Here is a 26,957-nt window from a genome sequence, read left to right as displayed (position 1 = left end):
AGCAGTCGTTTGGATGAGCGCTTCCTAGCTGGTCATAAACACTCCACCCCTCAGAGCCTTCCATTCCTCCCTGAGCTTCACAGCGAGCTGTTGAGGTCGTGGAGGAATCCTTTTTCTGCCCGCGTCTTCACCCCCAGCAAATCCAACTATGCTAATGTGAAGGGGCTGGGAGACAGTGGGTACACGAAGATGCCTCAGATGGAGGAAATGCTTGCGGGTTACCTTGCACCTCCCCGGGCATCTTCAAGGAAGGCTCCCACCCTGCCCTCGAAGCTGTGCCAATTTACACCTAGGCTCGTGGGCAAGGCATACGCGGCGTCTGGGCAGGACGGCGGTACCCTGCATACCATTTCTGTATTGCAGGCATACCAGGCGGACCTGCTAAAGGACGCTGATGCGGCGGCGGGGCGTGGCTCCTGATGAAATCAAGGAGCTCCGCCGCTCATCCGATCTGGCCCTCCGTGCGACCAAGCAAGCGGCTCGTGCCATCGGCCGCTAGCTTGTGGCTCTGATTGTCATGGAGAGGCATTTGTGGCTTAACCTGTCAGAGCTAAAGGAGAAGGACAGGGCCTTTCTCTTTGATGCCCCGGTTTCGCCTACTGGACTTTTCGGAACTGCTGTTGAGACAGTAGTCCGTAGTTTCAGAGAGGCGTAGGTTAAGTCAGCGGCGTTTGAGCGCTACATCCCTCGCCGTAGGTGGCATCCTTCCGTTCACCATCCTGAACCTGCTGCTGGGCCTAGCTGGTGGCAGGGTCAGAAGACGAGTGTGGCTGCAAGGGCCCCGCCTCCGAAGAGCCAGGATGCCGGGCAGCGGCCTCACCCGAAGCAGAGACAGGACCTCAGGGAAGTCATCGAAGCTAAGAAGGGAAAGTCGAGACCCTGAGGTCCCATGTCTTATTTATTTTATCTCCGAGGCTTATGATTGGAATTTCTGTTAGCTTTTTGTTTCAATCTGATTCCCTTGCAGTTCCTTTACGAACCTCGGTTTGGAAACTTTGATTAATTTTATGCACTTCACGTTGTCATTTACAACTTTGAATATATATTTTTCTTTCTTTTCTAACTACAATTTTTGGCATGTAATTGAGATCTTCTGATTTCAGCTTGTAGTTTTTACCCAGCTTTGGTGGTACAATACTGCGGTTTCCCCATTGTACCACACTTAGAGCTCTGAGACGTGTTAGGGAAGGTGGGCTATCCAGCGAATCGCGTCCCACGTCCTCAGCTATTATCCTCACTATGTTAAGAATTGTTTTATGGGTTTAAGAAGATGGGCAGTATCGCAGCTCCCATTCCCACTTCTTAATCCGTTGCGCAATAGGACAGAGCAGTTTCCCCTCTGTACTGTGCTTGAGATTGTGAGATGTATGCGGAAGGGGTGGGCTATTCCGCAGCTCGCATCCCACTTCCTCAGCAGTGATCCTCACAATATTATAATGGTCTAAGGAGATGGGCAGTATCGCTTCTCACGTTCCCACTTCTTATAATATGTTGTACACTTACAACTGTGAGATGTCTGTGAAGAGAGTGGGCTATTCCGCAGCTCGTGTCCCACCTCATCAGCTGTGATTCTCACAGTGCTATGAATCTATAGAAGATGGGCAGTATTGCAGCTCGCATTCCCACTTCTTAATCCGTTGCACAATAGGACAGAGCGGTTTCCCCTCTGTGTTACACTTAAGACCGTGAGATGTGCGCTAAGAGGGTGGGCTATTCCGCGGTTCACGTCCCACTTCCTCAGCTGTGATCCTCACAACGTTGTGCATGTGAGGAGTATGTGATGAGTGTGGAGGATTATGTGACTGTTGCTGGTGTGTGTCCCTGGGGATGAGTATTTTTGGTTTTTGGCTGCCGTTAAGGTACTCATCCCTTCAGCATGGCGGCATGGGTATTCGTTCCCCAAAGTGTCCTCTAGGGGACACAGTGCGAGTTCCCATTCGATAAGGGAATGTCTTAGGTTACTCATGTAACCATGGTTCCCTGAGAAGGAGAACGAGACACTGCATCCCCTTGCCATGATTCAGGTATTCCTGTGCACATCTCCTTCAGCCAAGGAAGCTAATGACGTGTTCACGCAGTGTCTCATCCCCTTCTCAGGGAACCATGGTTACATGAGTAACCTGAGACGTTCTTGACTGCACCTTGGGGTATTACTTCACCAGGGGTTGTCATTTTTGCCATGTCACTATTGCTGTGTTATTAAGCTTGTTTGAGATGCATCGGCGCAGTGCAGAACGATCGGATTGCTCTCGCGGTACTTTGATGTCATACACCGATCGTTCTGTGCAGCGCCGATGCATCTCGAACAAGCCTATTATTTGCAGTGAAATTTGTGGGTGTGGTTCTGATTGGCGAGGTTTCTTTTTTTGTAATGTACAGCCTATCTATGACAAGCAATCGATTTCTCCACTCAAATCGTCCATGTAACCGTCATTTATTAACAACTCGACAAAAGTTCTAAAACATAAATAGGCTTAGCTGGTAGCAAGTTGATACCGGAAGGGTTCAACACCCCCCAATATATCGTGTGCAAATGTGCAATACTTTATATCAGACATAAATAGTAATTCAAAACAGTGACACAAACTAGCTCCTAGTACCAGCTACGACAACAGTTTCCCAACTCTGGCACAAACCATCATTGCCGTCTAACAACAGCTACAACAACTTTTTTCCAAAGCTGGCATAAACCATCATTGCGGTCTCCAAGAAAGAAATCACAACCACCCATCTGGCATTCAGCGTGCACGCCGCCATTACCCCAAAGCTAATACCATGCCATTCATAAAGGACGCGATGCTAGAAACTACCGTACTCCCCCTACCAAACAGGACTACTATAAATACTATAGTGGTTGTAACCATCACAGTAAGCCTAGTGCTGTACTAGCCCACTTTCTACAACTGAAGCCTCATACACAGCTGTTGTTTAATTTTTATTTTTTTCTGTCCTCCTTGACCAATGACATTTGATGGTGCTGACTTCTAGTTTTAAATAATTTTTGGCCAATCGTTTTAGCTTTAATAAAGGTTATTTTTGTACAGAAACTCATGCCTCTTGCCTATTTTTAAGTGGAACGTACATGTGCCTTCATTTAGGTTGTGATATTTAAGGGGGGTGTAGTCACCACAAATCAGCCCCATGCTACATTAAGATATTTTCTGTTTCAGCTTCCGTGGGCGAGGCATAGATGAATTTTCATGAGTACCCCAGACACGGGATGCGCATGGCGTGCATCTGAGAATTTTAGTTTAGTTAGTTTAAGCTAATTTTGCAGGGCAAGTCAGTTTCATGTCATTCGTCTTTGCATGGTTATTTCAAATCAATAAACAAAGAGGAGGTCTGGCTGATAAATCATATAGCTCTGCAGTACAGTGGAGTGTTGATAGCTCTGACAGCTTGTAATCATAACTAATTAACAATAATTGAACATTCAAGATTAATACAGACATGTTTATGTTGTCTTTTCTTTTAGGAGGAGGCAAGTTTTGATGGCATTAGTCACTCTGATCACCTGGTAGCCTACGTCTCAAATCATCATATCAATCCATGCTGAAGAACTGAGCTTACTGACATAATCACCAAAACAATAATTAACAATTAATCAATACAATTACAATTTTTACAATTAATTTTCTGAACAATTTTAAATGATTAAAACTAAGTTTATTTATTAAATATTCTTCACATAAACAGAAGACCTCAAAAAATTATCTAGCAGTTAACGGCAACATCATACAAAGATGTAAACAGTTGCATACAATTTGATTTATTTGAAATGATCAAAGTATGTTTCAGAGAATGTTCTCTTCGCTAAATGGTATTTCAGTCTAAACATCTATCCATCTATGCCAAAGTAAAGATTATTGTAACTAATGTTATTAAATGTAACAATGTAATTCCTGCTAGAAAATATTTGATAGATTATATGCCAGTGTGTTCAATTTAATCAAAACAGCAACAAAAACACTAGCTGACAGAAATTGAGATTTCATAATCATTACTGGAAGGTGATTAGGTATTCTGGATAAGCCTGTACATCGTTGAAGATCACAAACATGGTTGGGTTGCTCATGTTGTCAGCCACACTGTTATAGAGATCAGCACTATTAGACCTCTTTGCAGGGGGAACAGGAAGGCCTCTTTTTCCTTGAGTGAAATCGCCAACAAGCACCCTGGCAAGGTACATGCGTTTATGTCTGTTGACATCAGGTGCAGAGTAGCCTTGGGCTGAGTAATTGGGGTCCACGGCAAAATATGTTCCATTCCCATACATTGCTCCTAAAAACAGAACAAGAGCAATAGACTATTCATTTAAAAGACAAATGGAGACAAGTGCAAAGAAAGTTTATACTGAATTTGACTGATACCATGCACGCCAGCGAAGCTGCGATTGAAGCCGTGATTGTTGATCTGATCTGTCTTATCAGGGCCAGTGCCATGGAAGAGATGCTTTTCATTGTTTTTGTGCTTGTTTTTGTCCTCCAGTTCCTCCTTTTTGATCATATAATTTCTCCAAAGTGCACTGTTCTGGACTCTTTCAATCTAAAGACAAATAAATATTAACAAAACAGTCTTACACCACTGTAATAAATTTAGACACCAGAACGTTTTAAAATCATTATAATTATAATATACATTACTCCTCCCTCTCAGTATTGTCTTACTGTAATGATGCTGTTACTGGATAGTCCAGTGCTTGTGAACTCCTTCTCCACTTCTGCATATTCAGTTGAGCCTGCTCTGAGTTTTACAAGAACAACTGACTGTCCTTTCATGTCCGTCCAGTGTGAAGGCAAAGGGCTTTGAGCTGCATCTGTGAACAAAAATATGACCACAAAATAATCTTTAATGGCCTTATAATCAATGTCTTCTACAGACAGTCCTCTTTTTCCAGCTAATGGCTAACTTGTCTGTTTTTTTATTACTAAAATGATCTCACCTTCCAGATCTACTCTGTTCAGTTCAATCCTCAGTTTCCCTCTTATGGCCACTTTGCGATCTAAATGAGCCTCATATTCATCATTATTAATCTTGATTCTCACTGAAGGCTGTTTGTTCTGAAAGGCCTGTTCCAAGTCATAATTGGTCAACATATCAAAGTTTTTGAGGCTGCGTCCATTCTCCTGATATTGCCACTTAACCACACTGCTAATGAAAAAAGCCTCACGCCTTCGATTTTCATTCCTTTCCACCTTTCTGATCATGTCCCGAATACGACTGTCTGCAGTATGAACATCTCTTGTCAGGCCCTCCAGTGTGATTACAGAGTCTTGGCCTTTCTTCTCAAGCCGGACACTGACTGTGAGCTCTCTCTGCATGGCATTCAGCGTTTCTACATCCTCCCTGGTGAAATGAGCAATGGCTGGATCATGGATTGGGATGGTCACATGCTCCCGTAATATCATGCTGTTGATCATGTCCTTGGCTTCACTCATGTCCTCTGGTGTCTCTCCACACAGTTGAAACACAGCTGGCTCAATTTCTTCACCCATCACAAGCTCTTCATTTGCAGGAGAGTCTGAACTTCCTGACCAGAAGAAGTCTACAGGTTTATAAGAAAGAAAAGAGGGATCAATTATTGTTTATTAAACATATTTAGATAAACAGACAGAAAGGACATTTATATGTCTTTACTGACCTTTAATATTGGTAAGCAGACCTTTATCCTCCTCTACTTTCTCACCAGATCTTCTGACCATGCTTTGGTGAAAGTCTGCCACCATGTTTGTCTGGAATATAAGAAACTTCACAAGCCTTACATGTGCCGGTTTCTTTTTCTTTACAAAATCGACCACTGAATCAACCATTGCATCTGCAACATCAGCTGGATTTGCACCTCCCTGACCTAAAGGGTTAGAGACATATTTACCCAAAAAAGTAAATAAATAAATTCAACAATATACTGCAACCACTGTATGCAGAAAAGCAAGATTGCACAAAACGTCTTACCAGTGCCAAGAGCTGGGAAGGCAACAGAAGTAATCTGGCGTGACTCACATAACTTCAGAACAGACAAAACAACACCCTTAATGTCAGATGGACTATTGCGTCCAATAACATGGATGATGTTTCCACATGGAAGCCGCCCGGCTGAGGTCACAATCTCTGTTTGCTGTATATTTGATGCCACTATTGGAAAAACATGTTTATCAATAGCATCTTAAGTTTAATAGATCTCTATTTCAGTACAAATTAGAAGAAATAGCTCATTTGAAAGTATACAAACCAATCTGTGAACATTCTTGTTCCACTTGTACTCCAGCAGCATCTAAAATGGCCTTGGATACTCCTGGATTACAAATAAAAATAGCAGTTACATTGCAATTCTTTGAATGTGAAATTAATTTTAAATGAAACCAAAATAAGTAACCGTGTGTGTGTGTGTGTGTGAAGTTGGATTAACCTGCTTTCAGAGAAAATGTCTGATTTGAGGAGTTGACGATGGCATCAGTTTTTTCTTTAGTTATGTCTCCTGATGAAACCTCCAGAATCACTTGACCCAGCTGCATAGTGTGCACCCCGAGAGAGGGAGAGGAGACTTTGCCAATGACCTCTAAAGATAAGAAAATAATATGTTCATAATGAAGTTCAAAAGAAAAATAAGTGTGATGGACATCAGATAAGAAAATTTTACCAGAGGTCTGAGCTGATTTGGCAAAAAGATTCATTTTAGGCATGACATGTCGATGTGCTCCTTTTGTGACGGGACCCTGAATCCCATGTCTAAAAACGCTGGTAAAGCACTAATAGATAAAGCACATAAATATACAAGATAACATTAACATGAGCAACTATGGTAGATTATTTAAATTCAATCTAAAATTCTTTTACTCACCTCTATACTCTCCTTGTCAGAAGGGTGAACAATCACAGTTACCTCTTGAAGGTTTGTGAAATTAAATTTCTGGACTTCTGTCAGCATGATTCTGGTCACCAGATCTTTAGGAAAGCCAAGATTCCCCGTCCCGATAGCTGGGAAGGAGATTGAAGCAATTCCCTGTGTTTCTGCTGTTCTCAGGCAATCTCTAATCACCCGAATGAGTACCTTTTAAGTTTTAAATAAATGTATCGATTATATTCTTTAAATTGCCATCTAAATAAGAAGAGGTTACATATGAGGCACATTTGCATTATCCATTTCTAAATTTACAATTAGCCAGCAAATACTGTACATGGAAATGTGTGTCTGTAATGTTAAATTTAAATTCAACATAAGAATTGTTATTTACTGGACAACAAGGATATGTTTGATTGAGGTCAATTACATGTATGTCTCACCATTTCTGCTGAGTCTTGTCCACCATTCCAAAATGGGCAAACTACATGAAAGACTTTGAAACATTTCAGTTTATAACCATCTGTGATGACCATATCACCATACGTCACACTGTTTGAGCGAGCAGCTCTGGTGATTTCTGACTGGAGCTGATAACCAGCAGTCTGAAGGAGTGCTTTGGAGACGGCACCTTTACTGAGGTCCAAGTCCTCTGATACAGTGTTTACAATGACATCAGCCTGCAGGAGAAACAAATGATACACTTGTAAAGGGAGAGGATTATTTTTTTCAAGTATAATATCTTAAGGAGTTTTGCTTTTCAGGTAGATATTTAAAAACATAACAACAACAACAAAACACAATTAAAACTATATTTATGTTTCCATGAGTAACAATTAATCTTAGATTCACTTACATGTGCATCCTGGATGTTCCCTTTACTCAGAATGATTTTTAATCCACATTGTGTAGTTTTGGTCTCAAGAACACGTAACCCTTCAGATTTATCTAATCTGTCACCATAGCTTGAGGTTTCTCTTCTCCAGTGTGCTTCATCTTCAAAACCTCTATTACCACGGCGTTTGGCAACTTCAAACTCTTGGTTTATTTGGCCATAGTTTCCTTGACTATTTTCACGATAGCCTTGTCCATAGTTACTATGCCCATGGGGTTTGGGTTGATGAGGGAAAGTCATTTTGGGGTTATAAGCCGCAAACTCCTTTCTGACAGCCTTAGTCATAGCATTCACAGTGTTACCATTATTGTCAACCAAGTGAATTTCAGTTAATGTGCTATTTGAGCCTCTGTGGCTATGATATTCGATGTACTCACACACCTCCTTGGCAACTGATTCAGTGCAAAGATCAAGAGGACAACCAAATATCCCTGAGCTAATAACTGGAATTGCAATGGAGGAGCAGTTTCTGCTTGACGCCTGATTCAGACTTTCCCTCACAGCACGTCTCAGGTGTTGAATAGTGGTATGTCTGTCTGAATCACTGAAGCGAGGTCCAACAGCGTGCACTACATATTTACAGGGAAGACGACCAGCAGCAGTGATGATTGCATCTCCAGTCTTCAGAGGTCCATTTGCTTTTGTGTGCAAGTCACAGTTTTGCTGCAGACTTGGTCCAGAAGCTTGGAGAAGTGCTAAAGCTAAACCACCGATGTGCTTCAGATCTTCATTAGCAGCATTGACCACAGCATCATCATGGAGCTTGCAAATGTCTGCCTTCCTGACAGTAACTGTTACTCCACCTGGCATTTTAACCTCACAAGAGACCTGGCCAATATCTCCAAAACTGCCTACAGCAAATTGATCTTCCTCCTCTTCCAGTATGTCATCTTCCTGAAGAACCACAACAAATCTTTTTTCCTTTAACAGCACTGAGAACATCATTTTACCTTGCTCCATGAAGTACTTCTTTGCTCCTGCCTTCTTAATGATCAGTGTGTCTGTGTAGAGACCATCTGCCAAACTATTAAAGAAGGTCAAAACTGGATGGACAAATGTACGCTCTCCAGACAGTTTGATCCAGGGTCTCTTTGGATCAAAACTCACTTTCACCTCATCAGACTTAATAAATTGCTGCCAGTCTTGTAATTTTCTGTCTTTTATGAATTCAACCGTGGCATGTGATTTGACACGAACAGTTTCTTCAATTCTAGTGTGTTTCTCAATGAAACATCCTAAGTCCTGACTGACCTCCATCACTGGTTCTCTGAATCCAGTCACCATTACTTTGTCTCTCTGTTTAGATAAATGTATAATCACAGATGTCTTTTTGGAAGTACTGAACAATTCTTGCAATTGTTTTTTGAGATCATGCCACTCTGGCAATTGAAGGACACCCTGATCTTCTACAGTGAGGTCTTTGGTTGTAAGAACTGCATTCACCCTCTTCTCTGCCTCAGCAAGTGCTTTTTCTGTGCTTCCAATCACAACAACATCTCCATTTTCGATTGTGTAGACAGCAGTTATTCCATGAGAAATGAAGAGATCTGTGGACATTTCATCACAATCCACTGATCTCAGGAACTCCAGGATTGAATGGTCAATCTGCAAGGGCTTCTGTTTCATATTTATTTTCTTCTCAAGGGCCCAATTCTTGAACATGAGAATTTCTGTATGAAGACCTGATAAATCTAATCTGTTCATTTGTTTGTTGTAGTGAATGTGCAGGTGTGGAGAAACAGCTGTAGCACTTTTCAGGTCATCTCGTTCAAGCAGAGTGTACACAGCAGGAGAAATCTCCAAATATTCAGTCACACTCTTCTTTTCTCTCTCTATTTGATTTGTTGCGCTCTCTAAAATTTTCTCCATGATGGGCTTCAGTCCAGTTATCTCATGGGTCATTCCCGCCAGTGTCAGCACCCCTTTAGAGGCATCCAAATCTGTAAAAACCTGATCTTTCACTACTTCCTTAACACTGCTCTCCACTTTAGTCCACAAGGCGTGGGACACCGGCCACTCAGATGTTGTGTAGTTTGAGATGATTTTCTTGAAGGCATCAATTGCATTCTTATTCCAGCCATCAATGTGTCTTCTGGTAACCCCTTTCTGTTTCAGTAATGCTGGATCAGGACTGAGCAAAACTTCAGGTTTGTCCATGTTTATTTGGCAGGAGTGTGAGCTCATCTGGTCTTTAATAGAGGAAATCTGCCCTTTCTTGAGGATGAATTCCCTGATGGCAGGATGTACACTGACTGTAACTGGTTCAGGCAGCTTCAAATGTGGTCTTTTGCCACCATATAAGACAGTATCAAGTGATTTGAAGTAGGGATATATCTTGACTGGAACTTCACAGATATTATTCTCTTGCTTCAAAACTCTCTCTTTGGCTGAAAAGATTGAAACATGTAGGCATAGTGAAATCAATGCATTGATGTTGACAAGTTTTACTTAGTTGAAGAAGTTTTACTTAGTCTAGTCTTAACTGTAGCAGCAAATATTATCAGCAACTGCTCATGTATTTACCTTCTTCCTCCTTAAAGATAATAATGGCTGCTTGTTCTGATGGAATTGTGATAACTTCCACTACTGGACCGCCCCATTTCTCAAAATACAGTTCCAGCAGCATCTTGTTGTTGTTGGCCTCAGCTGGAAGATTCTCCACTCGCACACTTGTGCTTCTCTCCAGTGCACGGGCCCTCAGATTATTCTTCTTGAACTTGTCATGTGTCCTGCTGTCCTCAAGAAACTTTTCTGCAGCTGTTAGATTAAAAAATGTTTTTTTTTTATTTTAATTATTTAAATGAAATTTTACTGAAAGTGCCAGACACATTTAATCAAGTCATAATAACAACATACAACTATCTATGCAAGCAAAATATTGAAGGTATCATGTCATAAAACAAATAATAATTATTTTCAGATATACAAACTCAAATACTTTTCGCAGTCCAAAAAGACCATCATGTAAACCCCAAGTGTTATGTTATCAAGATTAAACTAAATTAATAATAAAAAAAAAAAAAAATCTTGACTAAGTAAAATATGTTTAAATTATGATAAAAATGCAAATGTATATTTTATAGGAGAACTTACCACTGGGATTTTTAAAGGTCACAACTGCTTTTCTTAATTCTGGTATTAATTCTATGCTAAAGTAATTTTCAGAAAGACTGCTGATGTTCTCCACCAAAAGACTTAAAACATCTTGTTTAATATCATCTGAAAGGTTCTCCAGGACCACAGCACTTGACTCTTGAGGCTTCTTTACATTCACATCAGTTTGCGGGGCACTTTGATCTTTAGGCAAAATAAAATGACACATTTATTAAATCTCAATGCTAAATATTTTTTGTATAAAGTCAACTAGCAGTGCCAGCTACTGTTAACAAACAAATTAATCTTTTGTTTCAATTAGTAACTACATACATAACTGATTTCTTTACCATAAAAAAATTAATGTTAATTAGTACATCCGCAATAACATTACATTAACTTAGCCAATAAAGTTTACATACACGTAAGCAGCCAGAGACCAAAGTTCAGATGATTTACTTACTTGGTTCCTGATATCCACATGCCTGCTCTGCCTGAAATCACACAAACATAAAGCATTTACAATTATGTAAATGGAGAACTAACTGGTCTCTCTACTCCAGCCTTTTCAATAATATGGAGAAACGACAACCGTCTTCTTAGAGAAACTCTAAAATGTAAATATATCTCAACCATAAAACTGAATTAATGTTCTATTATGATAGACCGTTCTGTTCATATACAGTATAGTGACTTGAAGCAATCTAAAGGGTTTGAATTACAGAGCCACTCATCTGAGGTTTGATTGTAAAAGCATTGTGGTCCTAATTCTACATTTTGTAATAAGTCTACTCACTTGTTGTGCAATGTTGTCTGCCTGTTCCTCTACATCGCTGGGTTTGTACACTTTCAACTTGATTTGCTGATTGTCAATGGTAATAATGTGTTCTGCCTTTGAGAGCACGCCATCTCGAACTTAAACACAAACAATTGGACTTAGCGAGATATATCACAATACTTAAAAAAAAAAAAGAACAACATAAAACAACACAGTTATATATCATGTTACATGATATTAGCGAATGTGATTATAATGTGATGATTAACAATGATGTGACATTGGCCTATAAGATCAAAAGTCTTCTAGTAGGTCCCAAATACATGTCAGGAAATGCTTGGTCATAAATGATAGATATTGTTTTATTAATTACTTGCAGAGTCTGCACAAGTCATAACTGAAGCGATTTTAAATTATTTCTGCAATGTTTATTATAATGCTTGATGTTTATTTATGTTAATGCTGCATGACTTTGAAGTGTTTTAAAGAGTGGACTTTGAACATTCAAGTCATGTGCAGAGACCAGAGTTGCCATAGAAACATGTCAATAACACAAGGAAGAAGCAGCAAAACATGTCTCTCACGATTGTTTGTGCTACTTACAGGTACATTTATTCTTCAAAATTACACAAATAATACACCAAATGTTTCTTATCACATTCCCTAGCTTCTTAATGTGTTTCTTTCGAATAGTTACTTATATAAATAAATACTATTTATTTATCCTAAAAGTATATGGATGGTGGAAGGCGCCAAAAGTCTTTAAACGGAACACGTGAAATTTGGTGTCAACACACACTATTTGTCCATATTAATGCGACAACACACACAGCAGCCAATGAAATTGCTGTATTTGAGACTATATCTGGATATGTGACGATGGTACATTGGTATATACATCAGACGTCATGTTTGTTAATGAAGGACGTCTTAATGGTATACTGGTATTCAAGTATGCAATCATCAGATGTTCTATTTGTTCATGAGGGATAATGCATTGGTACGTTGTGTGTGATGTCAGTCGTATGTCATCATTTGTCATGTCCTTTGTAGTTGTTTAGTTCAACGATCATATAGAAAAGTCTTCATTTACACTGTAACATTAATTGATTTACTCTAGCACAGTATATATCAGTAAAGCAATCCTGCAGTGAACTAAAGAAAGGATTATCATGTGGGTAAATCTAGAGGTATATGTGCTTTAAAAAGTATTACACGTTCGAACATGGCTAGAATGTGTGCGTTGATAGACATGTTCAAATTTGTTGTCTTAACGAGGCAAAATTATGCATCTTTACACGTACCAAAGAAACACAGCAATAGCCGATACGTTAAAATGGCCAGAATGTGCTTGTCTACACATACAAAAGAAACACTCAAAATTGCTGCATTAACATGGATGAACAGTGCGTGTTGACACGGTCCAATTTTACACGTTCCATTTAAAGACTTTTGGCTCCATCTGCCTACCATAAAAGTGTGGCTTCTACATAATTGTTGACTTCGTTTTCACGGAGCACTAACTGAAATTAAGTCAAACTGGTAGGTAAACAAATATTGACTATTCTGTGATTTCAGGACAGAAATACAATAGAGAGAAGCTACAAGAAGTGGCTTCAAAATTTCTTAAGAGAAGTGCTGACAGAGAAGTATGGAAACAGACGAAATGAAGATGCTCCTTAAAAAACTATGCATTTTCCCCCACGATATATTTCACCTATATCAATATGCATCTGTTACAAAATTACATTTACATATATTACATATATTTATTTGAACAAGGTTTTGACATCTAAACATAATTAAGGGGCACTACATGAGCAGTATTAAATGAATACCTGTTATCTTACATTATTTTCTGTATATTTGGTGTATTTTTTATAATACTGTACTAGGTAAATGTATATTTTTTAAATATCTGTATCAAAAATACATTATTTTGGTCACACTTTATTTTAATGTGTCCTTGTTACAGTGATTGCTGTAACATGTAAAACAATACATGTATTATTATAGTAAATACATGTAACAAGGACACATTACAATAAAGTGTTATCACTGTTTTTATTGTTTTCATATTATTATTATGTTCCTGCATTTCACCTCTGATCTAGATTGTTTCCAAATGTAGCCTTAATAAAACCTGACATTGTTTTGTCAGGTCTGTCACAAGGTTTTATTTTTTCAATTTTGCACCGTTTTGTCCCACTTCTCAAGAATGACTGAGGTATATTTAATGCTTAACTTTGTCCAACTGTCCCACTGGCCCGCTGGCCTAGTTATACTGTAAGTTATAATAGGCCGATTTGAACGTTAAAATCCACAGATTATATAAGTACTAACTCCGTGAGAGTTTGTATTTGACCCGAAATTACCCTAAGTGTCTGGAAAGCTAAAACCCTGTTCATTTGTCAACATGCTCTTGTGTTCAGCACTTACTGTCAGACGATTTGAACAGAATCGTAGCAGAGTTGCACTTGTCATCATATTTCACGACGCAGTCTCCTCCTTGAGATTTCTTCTTACTCTGGAAGTAAATCTGAAGTTTATTTTTCACACTTTTAGCGTGTTCAGGCCCCCAGTCTCCCTTTACAATGATGGGATATTCGTCCATCGTGATCCTTCTAGTCAACTAGGAAATGACTTGCGAGTCAGGGTTTATAAAGTTGATCACGCCCTCACTTTCACTTTCGTTTCTGCGTCAGTTACCATGAAACTGAGTGTGTGGTCTGTTTTTAACATGGGGACGATAGCAGTGCGATTATTTATATAAACGAATGGCCTGGAAAAAAAAACTGATAAACACAGCAGTGTAGGTCTTAAGACAAAAGAGTTCAATTAACCACACTCGTAGCTACTTTTATGTTTGACTGTTAAACAGGCATATATGCTGCCTTCTAGTAGTTCACCTGGAAACTCGTACTTCCAAGTCGGGCATTTGTTATGTAACGTCATGGGCGTATCGATACTGATGCGAGTATCGAAAGTATCGATACTAAGGTTATTAAGTTTTTTTTTTTTACCAGTGATGTTGTTTATTTAATAATAATAATAATAATAATAATAATAATGTTAGCGAATAATTGTGTAGGATATAACTATTTTCCTGCTCATCTGAACACACGCAAATGCTGCAAGACGGAATCAATCAATCACAGAGAGCGTTCACTCACTTCTGACAGTGCATTCAAACAGGGCTGCTTTTCCCAAAAGCCAAAATAATAGATAATGCTTATCAGAGGACCGAAAACAAATACATTTTACAGTTATTTCACAATAAACAAATTGAAATTGTAGCCTAGTTTGTGCAATTACATTTATTTAAATTGAACGTTAAAGGTTCATGTTCTATTCTGTGATGTTAATATAAATCATACACTGTCAGAATAAAAAGGTTGCGCTCTTCAGGCAGTTCCTTTGACCTCATGATTCTCATTTGCTCTGACATGCACTGTGAGCTGTAAGGTCTTATATAGACAGGTGTGTGGCTTTCCTAATCAAGTCCAATCAGTATAATCAAACACAGCTGGACTCAAATGAAGGTGTAGAACCATCTCAAGGATGATCAGAAGAAACGGACAGCACCTGAGTTAAATATATGAGTGTCACAGCAAAGGGTCTGAATACTTAGGACCATGTGATATTTCAGTTTTTCTTTTTTAATAAATCTGCAAAAATGTCAACAATTCTGTGTTTTTCTGTCAATATGGGGTGCTGTGTGTACATTAACGAGGAAAAAAAATTAACTTAAATGATTTTAGCAAATGGCTGCAATATAACACAGAGTGAAAAATTTAAGGGGGTCTGAATACTTTCCGTACCCACTGTATAGTCAACTATATATAGTTGAACTATACTTCAACTATATATTTGTAGAATTGGTTTCCACTACAGTAAACATATTTTAACCATGTGTAAGCAAAAATATAACCTAAGTTGCAATTAAGGCGTATTGAATGTTAAAATCTGTTTCAAATATAAAGTTAAGTGGATATCATTGCCCATTTGACTCTTAGTAATTTAATACATTTCATAATTTAAAAGTTCAGTTTAGAAGTATCGTATCGGCATCAATATCAACGATACTGGCATTTAAAAGTATCGGTATCGTATCGAAAACAAAATAACTGGTATCGCCCATCCTTCACTTATTCAAGTTGGATACATAACAAGAAAATTGCTTAAACGAAGAAAACAAATTATAAACAACATATCCAAATAATTACTTCTGTATTAAAAATGAAAATTATTCCTTTCTATTATTTATACATGGTATCACAACTAAATATTTGTGTTACATAAAGCAAAGGAAAATCATGTTGTTGTTTCATCATGTATTGGGCTGTATTATCGTTGCATTTACAACGTCTTGACCAGTAGGTTTCTTCGGAATTGTGTTCATTCATTTGTTCAATTATGCAGGGTCAGAAAGCTCTTGGATTTTATCGAAATATCTTAATTTATCTTCTGAAGATGAGCAAAGGTCTTATGGGTTTGGAACGACATGAGGGTGAGTAATTAATGACAGAATTTTCATTTTTGGGTGAACTATCCCTTTAAGTCATGTGGAATGTTACTCAAACTTTTTACTATGAAGGGCCACAAATAAAACTTGTTTGAGGACCATGGGCCAAACATAAATGTGGCATTATATCCAGCACTGCACTATATGAAATATTTATATTAAAGCCTAGCTTTTTTTTTTTTTTTTTCAAAACAAATTGTATTTATATTTTCTACATTTGAATGCAAGAATAAAAATAAATAAATAAATAAAAATGTTAACAAAAGAGGATATATAGGAAGAGTTCAAGGTCTAAGTGGGCCAACTCTGGCCTAAAGGTCCTGGTTTGGGCATCTCTGGTTTAAAGGACGTAGTAAATAATTCACATTTTTTATTCACCAATCATAATTTACTGAAGTCCTTTGTTATATTTATGGTTACATAATTGTATGTATAATTTCAATCAATGTTCTCATTTAAGCCCCATAAACATAATCCCCAAATGCTCAGCACAAACTCTTTTTCTTTACACTGTAATAGTTACTGTAATTCTTGCCAGTAATTATTACATATACATTATATACTTAAACATTATGTGTTCATCTTCACCAAAACAACAAAAATAGCAACAAAAACTGATCTCATAATCATTACTGGAAACGGATTAGGTGATTAGGTATTGGTTGCCTTGGTCATGTTGTTAGTCACACTGTTGTAGCGATCAGCACTATTGGAGCTTTTCGTAGGCGGAACAAGATTTCACTCCTTGATTTAAATCATGACAACCACACTGGCAAGGTACATGCATTTATGTCCGTTGACATCAGGTTTTAAGTGGCTTTGGGCTGAGTAACTCGGATCCACAGCAAAATATGTACTATTCCCATACAAGGCTCCTAAAAACAGTTTATACTGAATTTGATTGATACATGCCAGCAAAGCTGTGATTGAAGTCATTACTGTTGATCTGGCTGGAGCCGTGGAAGAGACGCTTTCCATTGTTTTTGTGAGTGTTTTGATCATATAGTTTTTCCAAAGCGTGCTGTTCTGTTCTCTTTCAACCAAAAGGCAAGAATAAATTTTAGTTTATATCCAGTATAACGGAAAATAGATTTGAGCTACTGCAGACAACAAGATGAAAACCTTACTTGAGTAAGTCATATTTGTACATGATGCCATTCTAATCGATGTCTTAATTATAAAATAATCTCACTTTACAATTCTACTCTGTTCAGTGCAATCCTCAGGTTCCCACTTATGGCCACTTTGAGAACTAAATGAGCCTCATATTCATCATTATTAATCTTGATTCTCACTGAAGGCTTTGTTCTGATACGCCTGTTCCAAGTGATAATTGGTCAACATATCAAAGTTTATGACGCTGTGTCCATTCTCTTGATATTGCCACTTAATCACACTGCTAATTATAAATGCCTCACTTCTTCGGATTTGGTTCTTTCTACCTTGCGGATCATGTCTCGGATACGAATGTCTGCAGTATGAATGTCTCTTGTCAGGCCCTCCAGTGTGATGACAGAGTCTTGGCCTTTCTTCTCAAGCCGGACACTGACTGTGAGCTCTCTCTGCATGGCGTTCAACGTTTCTACATCCTCCCTGGCGAAATGAGCAATGGCTGGATCATGGATTGGGATGATCACATGCTCCTGTAATATCAAACTGTTGATCATGTCCTTGGCTTCACTCAGGTCCTTTGGTGTCTCTCCACACAGTTGAAACACAACTGGCTCAATTTCCTCACCTACCATTACAAACTCTTCATTTGTAGGAGATTCTGAACTTTCTTCTTTTTTACAGGAACATGTTTGATGGGAAGAAACAGAGGGATCAATTGTGGTATTTGAAAAAAAAATGGATGGAATTATCATACTTTTTTTAAATTCTTTACTGATCTTTAGAAAGAAAAGAGGGATCAATTATTGTTTATTAAACTTATTCAGATAAATAGATGAAAATAGCATTTATATTTCTTCACTGACCTTTAATTTTGGTAAGCACACTTTGATCCTCTTCTACTTTCTCACCAGATCTTCTGACCATGCTTTGGTGAAAGTCTGCCACCAAGTTCAACTGGAACATAAGAAACTTCACAAATTTTACATGCACTGGTTTCTTTTTCTTTGCAAAGTCAACAGCTGCATCAACCATTGCATCTGCAACATCAGCTGGATTTGCACCTCCCTGACCTAAAGGGTTAGAGACAGAGGAAAAGAATAGTGAACAATTCACACAATATGTCATTAAAAATGTTTGCTGTGCTGACAATCAATAAAAAAATAATAATAATAATAATTAATCGCACATTTTCTGAATTATTCACTATTAATCGCAAATTAATATATTCATATATAATCACATTGAATCTCCAAATTAATGTAAAAACAATAAAGATTTTAATTTAAGTGAACTTAAAACAATCTTCACATAAACTCTATAGGCCTATGCTTAAATTATAATTGAATGTAGATTAATCTTCATTCAAGCTACAAAAGTTAATCAGAAAGGAGAGCACTGAGTAATTTATCTTTTTCTTTTGTTCTTTGATTTACATCAATGACAGACTGCAGCAGGTTTCACTTTGAAAGCAGTGTTGTCTCTTTAAAACCTGATGCACATGACTGACACATCCGATTTTCTCCCAGTCCTTTACGGTCATTTAGGACTTTTTAACTCATTTAAGACTGTTTACGAGGTCACTCGCCAAAAACAGGCATTTTTATATAATTTTGTGTGTTTTTGTTAGTTGAAGTGCGAAAAATAACTCACTGCACTACTAGCACGCTGTCTGAAGCAGCTTTCTGTGCGCCTGATTCCTGTGCTCACAAAGAGCAGCACAGAAACAGCGCGCCAGTACCGAATTAAAGGGGTCATGAACTGAGAAATCAAAATTCCCTTCATCTTTTGACATATAAGAGGTCATTGTACTATAAAAACATTGTGTAAGTTTCAGAACTCAAAACTTTCTCTTTAGTCTAAAAACAGCTTATATTGAAGCCAATCTGCCAAAACGACAGCTTGTGGACTGTGCCGCTCTTTGACGTAAGAGCGGGTAAACCCCGCCTCCGCAGAAGAAGATCAGCACCTGCTTCTACATCACTGCCTGTTTAGCTCCGCCCACTGATTCGCACACAGTGTAAATAACGAGAGAGACGAACGCAGGTCTACACAGAAACCAAACGATAAAGATGGCTCCGAAGATAACAAGACGTTGTGCAGTGCCAAATTGTAGACAAACACAGTCTATGCATAACCTTCCATCGGATCCCAACACACTGCCTGTTTAGCTCCGCCTACTGATTCATGCATGTTTTGTAAATAACAAGAAAGGCAAACGGAGGTCTACACAGAAACCAAACGATAAAGATGCTCCGAAGACAACAAGACGCTGTGCAGTTCCAAGTTGTAAAAACATAGTCTTTGCATAACCTTCCATCCGATCCCAACATTAGGAAAGAGTGGATTAGCTTTATTTTTAATGAAGTTCTAGACCACGTCAGTAAAAGATTGGTCGTTTGCTCACTTCATTTCACCACAGATTAGTTTACAAACAAGGTACAATTCGACGCCGGATTTTCTGAAAGACTGAAATTAAAATACGATTCTGTGCCGACTATATTGGATCTGACGTAATGTCGCACCACACGAGTGTGAGTAACTGTTTTTATTACGTGATTGTCTGTTATTACAGATCGTTTGATATGAACTGAGTATTTATGCGTTTTTGACCTAAATCACAGCAGTGTCCATCTGTGAAGGATGTAGCTGTCAAACATACACAACTGTTAGCCAATCATAGCGGTGGGCGTTTACAGTGCTTCCGTGTCTACAGTCCACCACGCCTATTCAAACAGAGCGTTCTGATGAGGGAGGTCAAACAGGACAGAAAATAGCCTATTACTGCTAATATATTATGTTTTTTGATGTAAAAATCTTGATAACATTATAAGTGGACCTCAGAGAACAGTACAAGATAATAAAAAAAAAAGGCAGTTCATGACCCCTTTAAGCTCTCTTTTGCATCTTATCGTGCTTGATAGCATGATCATATAGTTTACTGTAATACTAGCCAAAGAATGCCAGGAAAAAAAAAATATGCAGTGTTAATTGTGTTAAATAGTTTTAATGCATTAAACTGAAATTAAAAAATAAATAATGAATTAATTTTGACAGTCCTACTTTTAATTAATTATACAATAAGTAACTAAACAAAACTCATTGCATGTAAAAAATAATATCACACAAAGTGAATAAAAACCAGAGGCTACAAGACTCTCACAACTAAAGTGTCTTACCTGTGCCAAGAGCTGGGAAGGCAACAGAAGTAATCTGGCGTGACTCACATAACTTCAGAACAGACAAAACAACATCCTTAATGCCAGATGGACTATTGCGTCCAATAATATGGATGATGTTTCCACATGGAAGCCGCCCGGCTGAGGTCACAATCTCTGTTTGCTGCATGTTTGATGACCCCACTATTGAAACATGTACACTACGTTTACCAAAGCATCTAAAAGTCATTAGATTTCTCTTTAAGTATATGGCAAAAATGAATGTATTCAAAAAAGTAAAGTTCATCAACAAGAAGAAAGAATCATTTAAAAAGAATACAAACCAATCTGTGAACATTCTCGTTCCACTTGTACTCCAGCAGCATCTAAAATGGCCTTGGATACTCCTAGATTACAAAGAGAAATTGTATAATTCTCTTAGAATGCGACATAAATTATAAATGATTCACTGAAACAGGTAAAACAGTGGGTGTGAAGTTGGATTAACCTGCTTTCAGAGAAAATGTCTGATTTGAGGAGTTCACAATGGCATCAGTTTTTTCTTTAGTAATGTCTCCTGATGAAACCTCCAGAATCACTTGACCCAGCTGCATAGTGTGCACCCCGAGAGAGGGAGAGGAGACTTTGCCAACAAGCTCTAAAGAAAAACATAAAGATGCATGGAAAATCTCAATCTTGTCACTATCCTAAATATATCCTGTGACAATTTGATAATTTTGTTAATAGAATAAATATTCTAACAAAATGTACTTCAAAAATAAATGTGATGGACATCAGATAAGAAAGAGTTACCAGATTTCTGAGCTGATTTGCTAGAAATATTAGGCAGGGCATATTGATGTGCTTCTTTTGTAACGGGACCCTGAATCCCATGTCTAAAGAAGCTGGTAAAGCACTAATAGGTAAAGCACAGAAATATACAAGCTAACATGAACAAAAGTTTATAGTTTAAACAATAAACGTACATACTGTATATTAGTCATACTGTTTGAGTTTTTATGGTTCTTGAATCAAGTTTTCACACTCACCTCTATACTCTCCTTGTCAGAAGGGTGCACAATCACAGTTACCTTTCGAAGGTTTGTAGGCTTAAATTTCTGGACTTCTGTCAGCATGATTCTGGCCACCAGATCTTTAGGAAAGCCAAGATTCCCAGTCCCGATAGCTGGGAAGACGACTGAAGCCTTTCTCCAGCTTTCTGCTTTATTCAGGCAATCTCTAATGATCTGAATTAGTACCTTTTAAAATGTAAATAAATATATCTATTTTAATCTTTAAAGAAAGTACCATTTAAATAAATAAATTAAGCCTACATATGCGATAACATTTAGTCCTAAAAACAGCCAGCTGTAACACAGTTAATGATGATTTTGTTAAAATTCAATTACAAAATAGTTTTTCTCACCTTATCTTCTGAGCCCTGTCTCCAAAATGGGCAAACTACATGGAAGACTTTTTGACATTTCAATTCATAACCATCTGTCATGAGTATTTCACCATAATTCACACCGTTTGAGCGAGCAGCTGTGTTGATTTCTGACTGGAGCTGATAACCAGCAGTCTGAAGGAGTGCTTTGGAAACGCCACCTTTTCTGAGGTCCAAGTCCTCCGATATAGTGTTTACAATGATATTAGCCTGCAGGAGAATAAAATCAGACACTTCTTTTATAGGAATTGGTCATCCTTTGATTATCATATTTCACTCTGACCTATAATGTTATATAAGCCTTTTTTCAGAGACTGTATCTTTAAAGGGACAGTTCAATTAAAAATTTTAATTCTGTTATGGAATGACTTGAGGGTGAGTAATAGACAGACTTTTGATTTTTGGATAAACTATCCCTTTAAGTATATTTTATTTTACTGTATTTTTGTGCCATTACTATTATTCACTTACATATGCATCCTGGATGTTCCCTTTGATCAGAATTATTTTTAGTCCCTCTTGTGTAGTTTTGGTCTCAAGAACACTTAACCCTTCAGATTTCTCTGATCTTGCTTTTGAGTACGGTTGTCCTTCAAAATCTCCACGGCTTTTGGAACCTTCAAACTGTTGGTTTTTTTGGCTATAGTTTCCACGACCACGGCCACGACCACGGCCACGACAACGGCCACGATACCCTTGTCCATAGTTACTATACCCATGGGGTTTGGCTTTATGAGGGAAAGTCATTTTGGGGTTATAAGCAGCAAACTCCTTTCTGACAGCTTGAGTCATGGCATTCACAGTGCTGCCATTATTGTCAACCAAGTGAATTTCAGTTAAGGTGCTATTAGAGGCTCTGTGGTTTCGATCTTCAATGTACTCATGCACCTCCTTGGCGATTGATTCAGTGCAAAGGTTGAGAGGACAACCAAATATCCCTGAGCTAATAACTGGAATTGCAATGGAGGAGCAGTTTCTGCTTGACGCCTGATTCAGACTTTCCCTCACAGCACGTCTCAGGCGTTGAATAGTGGTATGTCTGTCTGAATCACTGAAACGAGGTCCAACAGCGTGCACTACATATTTACAGGGAAGACGACCAGCAGCAGTGATGATGGCATCTCCAGGCTTCAGAGGTCCATTTGCTTTTGTGTGTAAGTCACAGTTTTGCTGCAGACTTGGTCCAGCAGCTTGCAGAAGTGCTAAAGCTAAACCACCGATGTGCTTCAGATCTTCATTAGCAGCATTGACCACAGCATCAACATGGAGCTTGCAAATGTCTGCCTTCCTGACAGTAACTGTTACTCCACCTGGCATTCGAACCTCACAAGAGACCTGGCCAATATCTTCAAAACTACCTTCAGAAAATTCATCTTCCTCTTCATCCAGCATGTCATCTTCCTGAAGAACCACAACAAATCTTTTTTCCTTTAACAGCATTAAAAACATAATTTTACCTTGCTCCATGAAGTACTTCTTTACTCCTGCCTTTTTAATGATTAGTGTGTCTGTGTAGAGACCATCTGCCAACCTTTCAAATAAAGTCAAAGCTGGTTGGACAAATGTACGCTTTCCAGACAGTTTAATCCAGGGTCTCTTTGGATCAAAACTCACTTTCACCTCATCAGACTTGATAAAATGCTGCCAGTCTTGTGATTTTCTGTATTTTATGAATTCAACCGCGGCATGTGATTTGACACAAACAGTTTCTTCAATGCTTGTGTGTTTCTCAATGAATCGTCCTAAGTCCTGACTGACTTCCATCACTGGTTCTCTGAATCCAGTCACTATAACTTTGTCTCTCTTTTTAGAGAGGTTTATAAACACAGATCTCTTTTTGAAAGTACTGAATGAATTTTCCAGTTGTCTTTTGAGATCATGCCACTCTGGCATTTGAAGGACACCCAGATCTCCTATAATGAGGTCTTTGGTTGTGAGAACTGTATTCACCCTCTTCTCTGCCTCATTAAGTGCTCTTTCTGTGCTTCCAATCACAACAACATCTCCATTTTCGATTGTGTAGACAGCAGTTATTCCATGAGATATGAAGAGATCTGTGCACATTTCATCACAATCCACTGATCTCAGAAACTCCAGGACTGAACGGTCAATCTGTAAGGGCTTCTGTTTCATACTTACTTTCCACCCTCTCCTCTGCCTCAGCAAGTGCTTTTTCTGTGCTTCCAATCACAACAACATCTCCATTTTCGATTGTGTAGACAGCAGTTATTCCATGAGATATGAAGAGATCTGTGCACATTTCATCACAATCCACTGATCTCAGAAACTCCAGGACTGAACGGTCAATCTGTAAGGGCTTCTGTTTCATACTTACTTTCTTCTCAAGGACCCAATTTTTGATGGCAAGAATTTCTGTATGAAGACCTGATAAAACTAATCTTTTATTTTTTTTGTTGTAGTCAACCAGCAGATGTGGGGAAACAGCTGTAGCACTTTTCAGGCCATCTCGTTCAAGCAGAGAGTACACGGCAGGAGAAATCTCCAAATATTCAGTCACACTCTTCTTTTCTCTCTCTATTTCATTTGTTGCTCTCGATAAAATTTTCTCCATGATGGGTTTCAATCCAATTACTTCATGGGTCATTCCTGCCAATGTCATCACCCCTTTAGAGGCATCCAAATCTGTAAAAACCTGATCTTTCACTACTTTCCTAATATCACTTTTCACATTAACCCACAAGGCGTGTGACACCGGCCACTCAGATGTTGTGTAATTTGAGATGATTTTCTTGAAGGCATCAATGGTATTCTTACTCCAGCCATCAATAAGTTGTCTGGTAACTCCTTTCTGTTTCAGTAATGCTGGATGAGGACTGAGCAAAACTTCAGGTTTGTCCATGTTTATTTGGCAGAAGTGTGAGCTCATCTGGTCTTTAATAGAGGAAATCTGCCCTTTCTTGAGGATGAACTCCCTGATGGCAGGATGTACACTGACTGTAATGTGTTCCGGCAGCTTCAAATGGGGTCTTTTGCCACCATATAAGATCGTATCAAGTGATTTGAAGTAGGGATACATCTTGACTGGAACACCACAGATGTTATTCTCTCGCTTCAAAACTCTCTCTTTGGCTGAAAAACAATAAAAGTTAGTGGTGCAATGAATGAATACATTGGTGTTGACAAAATGAGGCAAGTGTTAGCAAATCTGGAACTGTAATAGCAAAGACTACCAGCAATTGCACATGTATTTACCTTCTTCCTCCTTAAAGATAATAATGGCTGCTTGTTCTGATGGAATTTTGATAATTTCCTCTACTGGACCGCCCCATTTCTCAAAATACAGTTCCAGCAGCATCTTGTTGTTGTTGGCCTCAGCTGGAAGATTCTCCACTCGCACACTTGTGCTTCTCTCCAGTGCACGGGCCCTCAGATTATTCTTCTTGAACTTGTCATGTGTCCTGCTGTCCTCAAGGAATTTTTCTGCAGCTGTAAGAAATTATTATTTTTTAAATGTGCCAGACACATTTAATAAAACATAAAAAACATTAAGTTGTCAAATTATCAAAAATAAAATGTTCAGTTACACAAACTCTTTCCCGTCCAAAAAAAGACCACCATGTAAAGTGTCATGTAATCAAGATTAAGCTAAATGAACTTTTAATTTGTAAAACATGTTTAAATTATGATAAAACATACAAATGAATTTATATTGTACAGTAAAACTTACCACTGGGATTTTTAAAAGTCACAACTGCTTTTCTTAATTCTGGTATTAATTCTACGCTAAAGTCATTTTCAGAAAGACTGCTGATGTTCTCCACCAAAAAACTTAAAACATCTTGTTTAATATCATCTGGAAGGTTCTCCAGGACCACAGCACTTGACTCTTGAGGCTTCTTTACATTCAGATCAGTCTGCGGGGCACTTTGTTCTTTAGACATAATAAAAGTGACACATATTTATCAAATTCCAATACAAATTATTTGTTGCAAAGCCACCTAGCAGTGACAGCTAGCTAACAAACATAACAACAAAATAAATAAATGTACCAATTAACTACCTAACTGATATCTTTACTGTTTAAAATTAATGTTAATAAGTACATCCACAAAAGCTTAACCAATAAAAGACCGCATGTATGTAATTAGCCAGAGACCAAAGTTCAGATGATTTACTTACTTGGTTCCTGATATCCACACCCCTGGTCCATCTGAAACCACACAAGCATAAAGTATTTACAGTTATATACATGGAGAACTAATGAAGAGGGGTTAGTTATTCAGTCTTTCCGGCCATTTTCAACAATTTGGAGAAATGACAACCATCTTCTTAGAAAAACTATATGTATCGATGTCTTAACCATAAAACCGTAAAAAAAAAATTACAAAAATAAAACACTAACTCTTTGTCCAGCGCTGTCTGTCTGTTCCTCTGCATCGCTGGGTTTGTACACTTTCAACTTGATTTGCTGATTGTCAATTGTAATCAAGTGTTCTGCCTTTGAGAGCACGCCATCTCGAACTTAAACACAAACAATCAGACTTAGTCAGATCACAATACTTTAAAACAAAGAACAGCACAAAACAACACCGTAAGTTATATATAATTGTACGTGATTAGCGAATGTGACTATAATGACTAATGATGATGTGACGTACAAGCTCATAACTCTTCCGGTAGGACGTCCTAGGCTATATGTTCGGAAATGTTTGTCCATACTACATGTATTGCTTTATTAATTATTTGCTGAGTCAGCGTGCGTCAATTTTTTAGTCTGATATGTTAATAAGTATTCACTTCTTTACTTTTATTTAAATGACAGAGGAGGCTAGACTACGCTTTGTATTTGAACCTGAAAGTGTCTCGACAGCTTGATTATACATTACTGAATAAAATATACATTAATCGATAATTAAATAAAAACGTGTTTTTCTGTTAACATACAATTATTTTGTGTTCAGCACTTACTGTCAGACGATTTGAACAGAATCGTAGCAGAGTTGCTCTTGTCATCATATTTCACGGCGCAGTCTCCTCCTTGAGATTTCTTCTTACTCTGGAAGTAAATCTGAAGTTTATTTTTCACACTTTTAGCTTGTTCAGACTCCCAGTTTCCCTCTACAATGATGGGATACGGATATTCGTCCATCGT

The 26,957-nt window shown here is 38.1% G+C and overlaps 1 protein-coding gene and 1 long non-coding RNA gene across 5 annotated transcripts in view; one reads left to right on the top strand and one right to left on the bottom strand.

Annotated features, from left to right (window-relative positions):
• LOC107687306 (uncharacterized) overlaps positions 1–13,276 on the top strand; it is a 20,913-nt gene extending 7,637 nt beyond the window's left edge. Inside the window, exons 2-4 of the long non-coding RNA XR_001634116.1 lie at positions 7,751–7,755; positions 8,194–8,198; positions 13,266–13,276. This is a non-coding gene — a long non-coding RNA (uncharacterized LOC107687306). The remainder of the gene's footprint in view (positions 1–7,750; positions 7,756–8,193; positions 8,199–13,265) is intronic.
• Positions 3,664–26,957, bottom strand: LOC107687282 (poly [ADP-ribose] polymerase 14-like). Of its 4 annotated transcripts, none has more exons than XM_016484564.1 (17): positions 26,774–26,957; positions 26,208–26,326; positions 11,290–11,320; positions 10,827–11,030; positions 10,257–10,490; positions 7,695–10,120; positions 7,282–7,518; positions 6,839–7,048; positions 6,638–6,746; positions 6,407–6,556; positions 6,230–6,292; positions 5,953–6,132; positions 5,642–5,848; positions 4,943–5,545; positions 4,668–4,816; positions 4,371–4,545; positions 3,664–4,281 (listed from the first exon to the last, which is right to left on the bottom strand). In XM_016484564.1, the coding sequence occupies exons 1-17, from the start codon at positions 26,952–26,954 to the stop codon at positions 4,001–4,003; spliced, it is 5,559 nt and encodes a 1,852-aa protein (XP_016340050.1). In that variant the 5' UTR covers positions 26,955–26,957; the 3' UTR covers positions 3,664–4,000. The 4 variants fall into 4 exon arrangements, with proteins under 4 accessions (XP_016340050.1, XP_016340042.1, XP_016340059.1 ...); XM_016484556.1 differs by lacking the exon at positions 26,208–26,326 and adding an exon at positions 11,623–11,741; XM_016484573.1 differs by lacking the exons at positions 26,208–26,326; positions 26,774–26,957 and adding exons at positions 11,623–11,741; positions 14,044–14,244.

This window comes from Sinocyclocheilus anshuiensis, unplaced genomic scaffold, assembly GCF_001515605.1.
Source record: "Sinocyclocheilus anshuiensis isolate Anshui unplaced genomic scaffold, SAMN03320099.WGS_v1.1 scaffold205, whole genome shotgun sequence".
Classification (NCBI taxonomy): Eukaryota; Metazoa; Chordata; class Actinopteri; order Cypriniformes; family Cyprinidae; genus Sinocyclocheilus; species Sinocyclocheilus anshuiensis.
The sequence above is the reverse complement of the archived record's forward strand: the minus strand, read 5'-3'. Positions and strand labels throughout refer to the sequence as shown.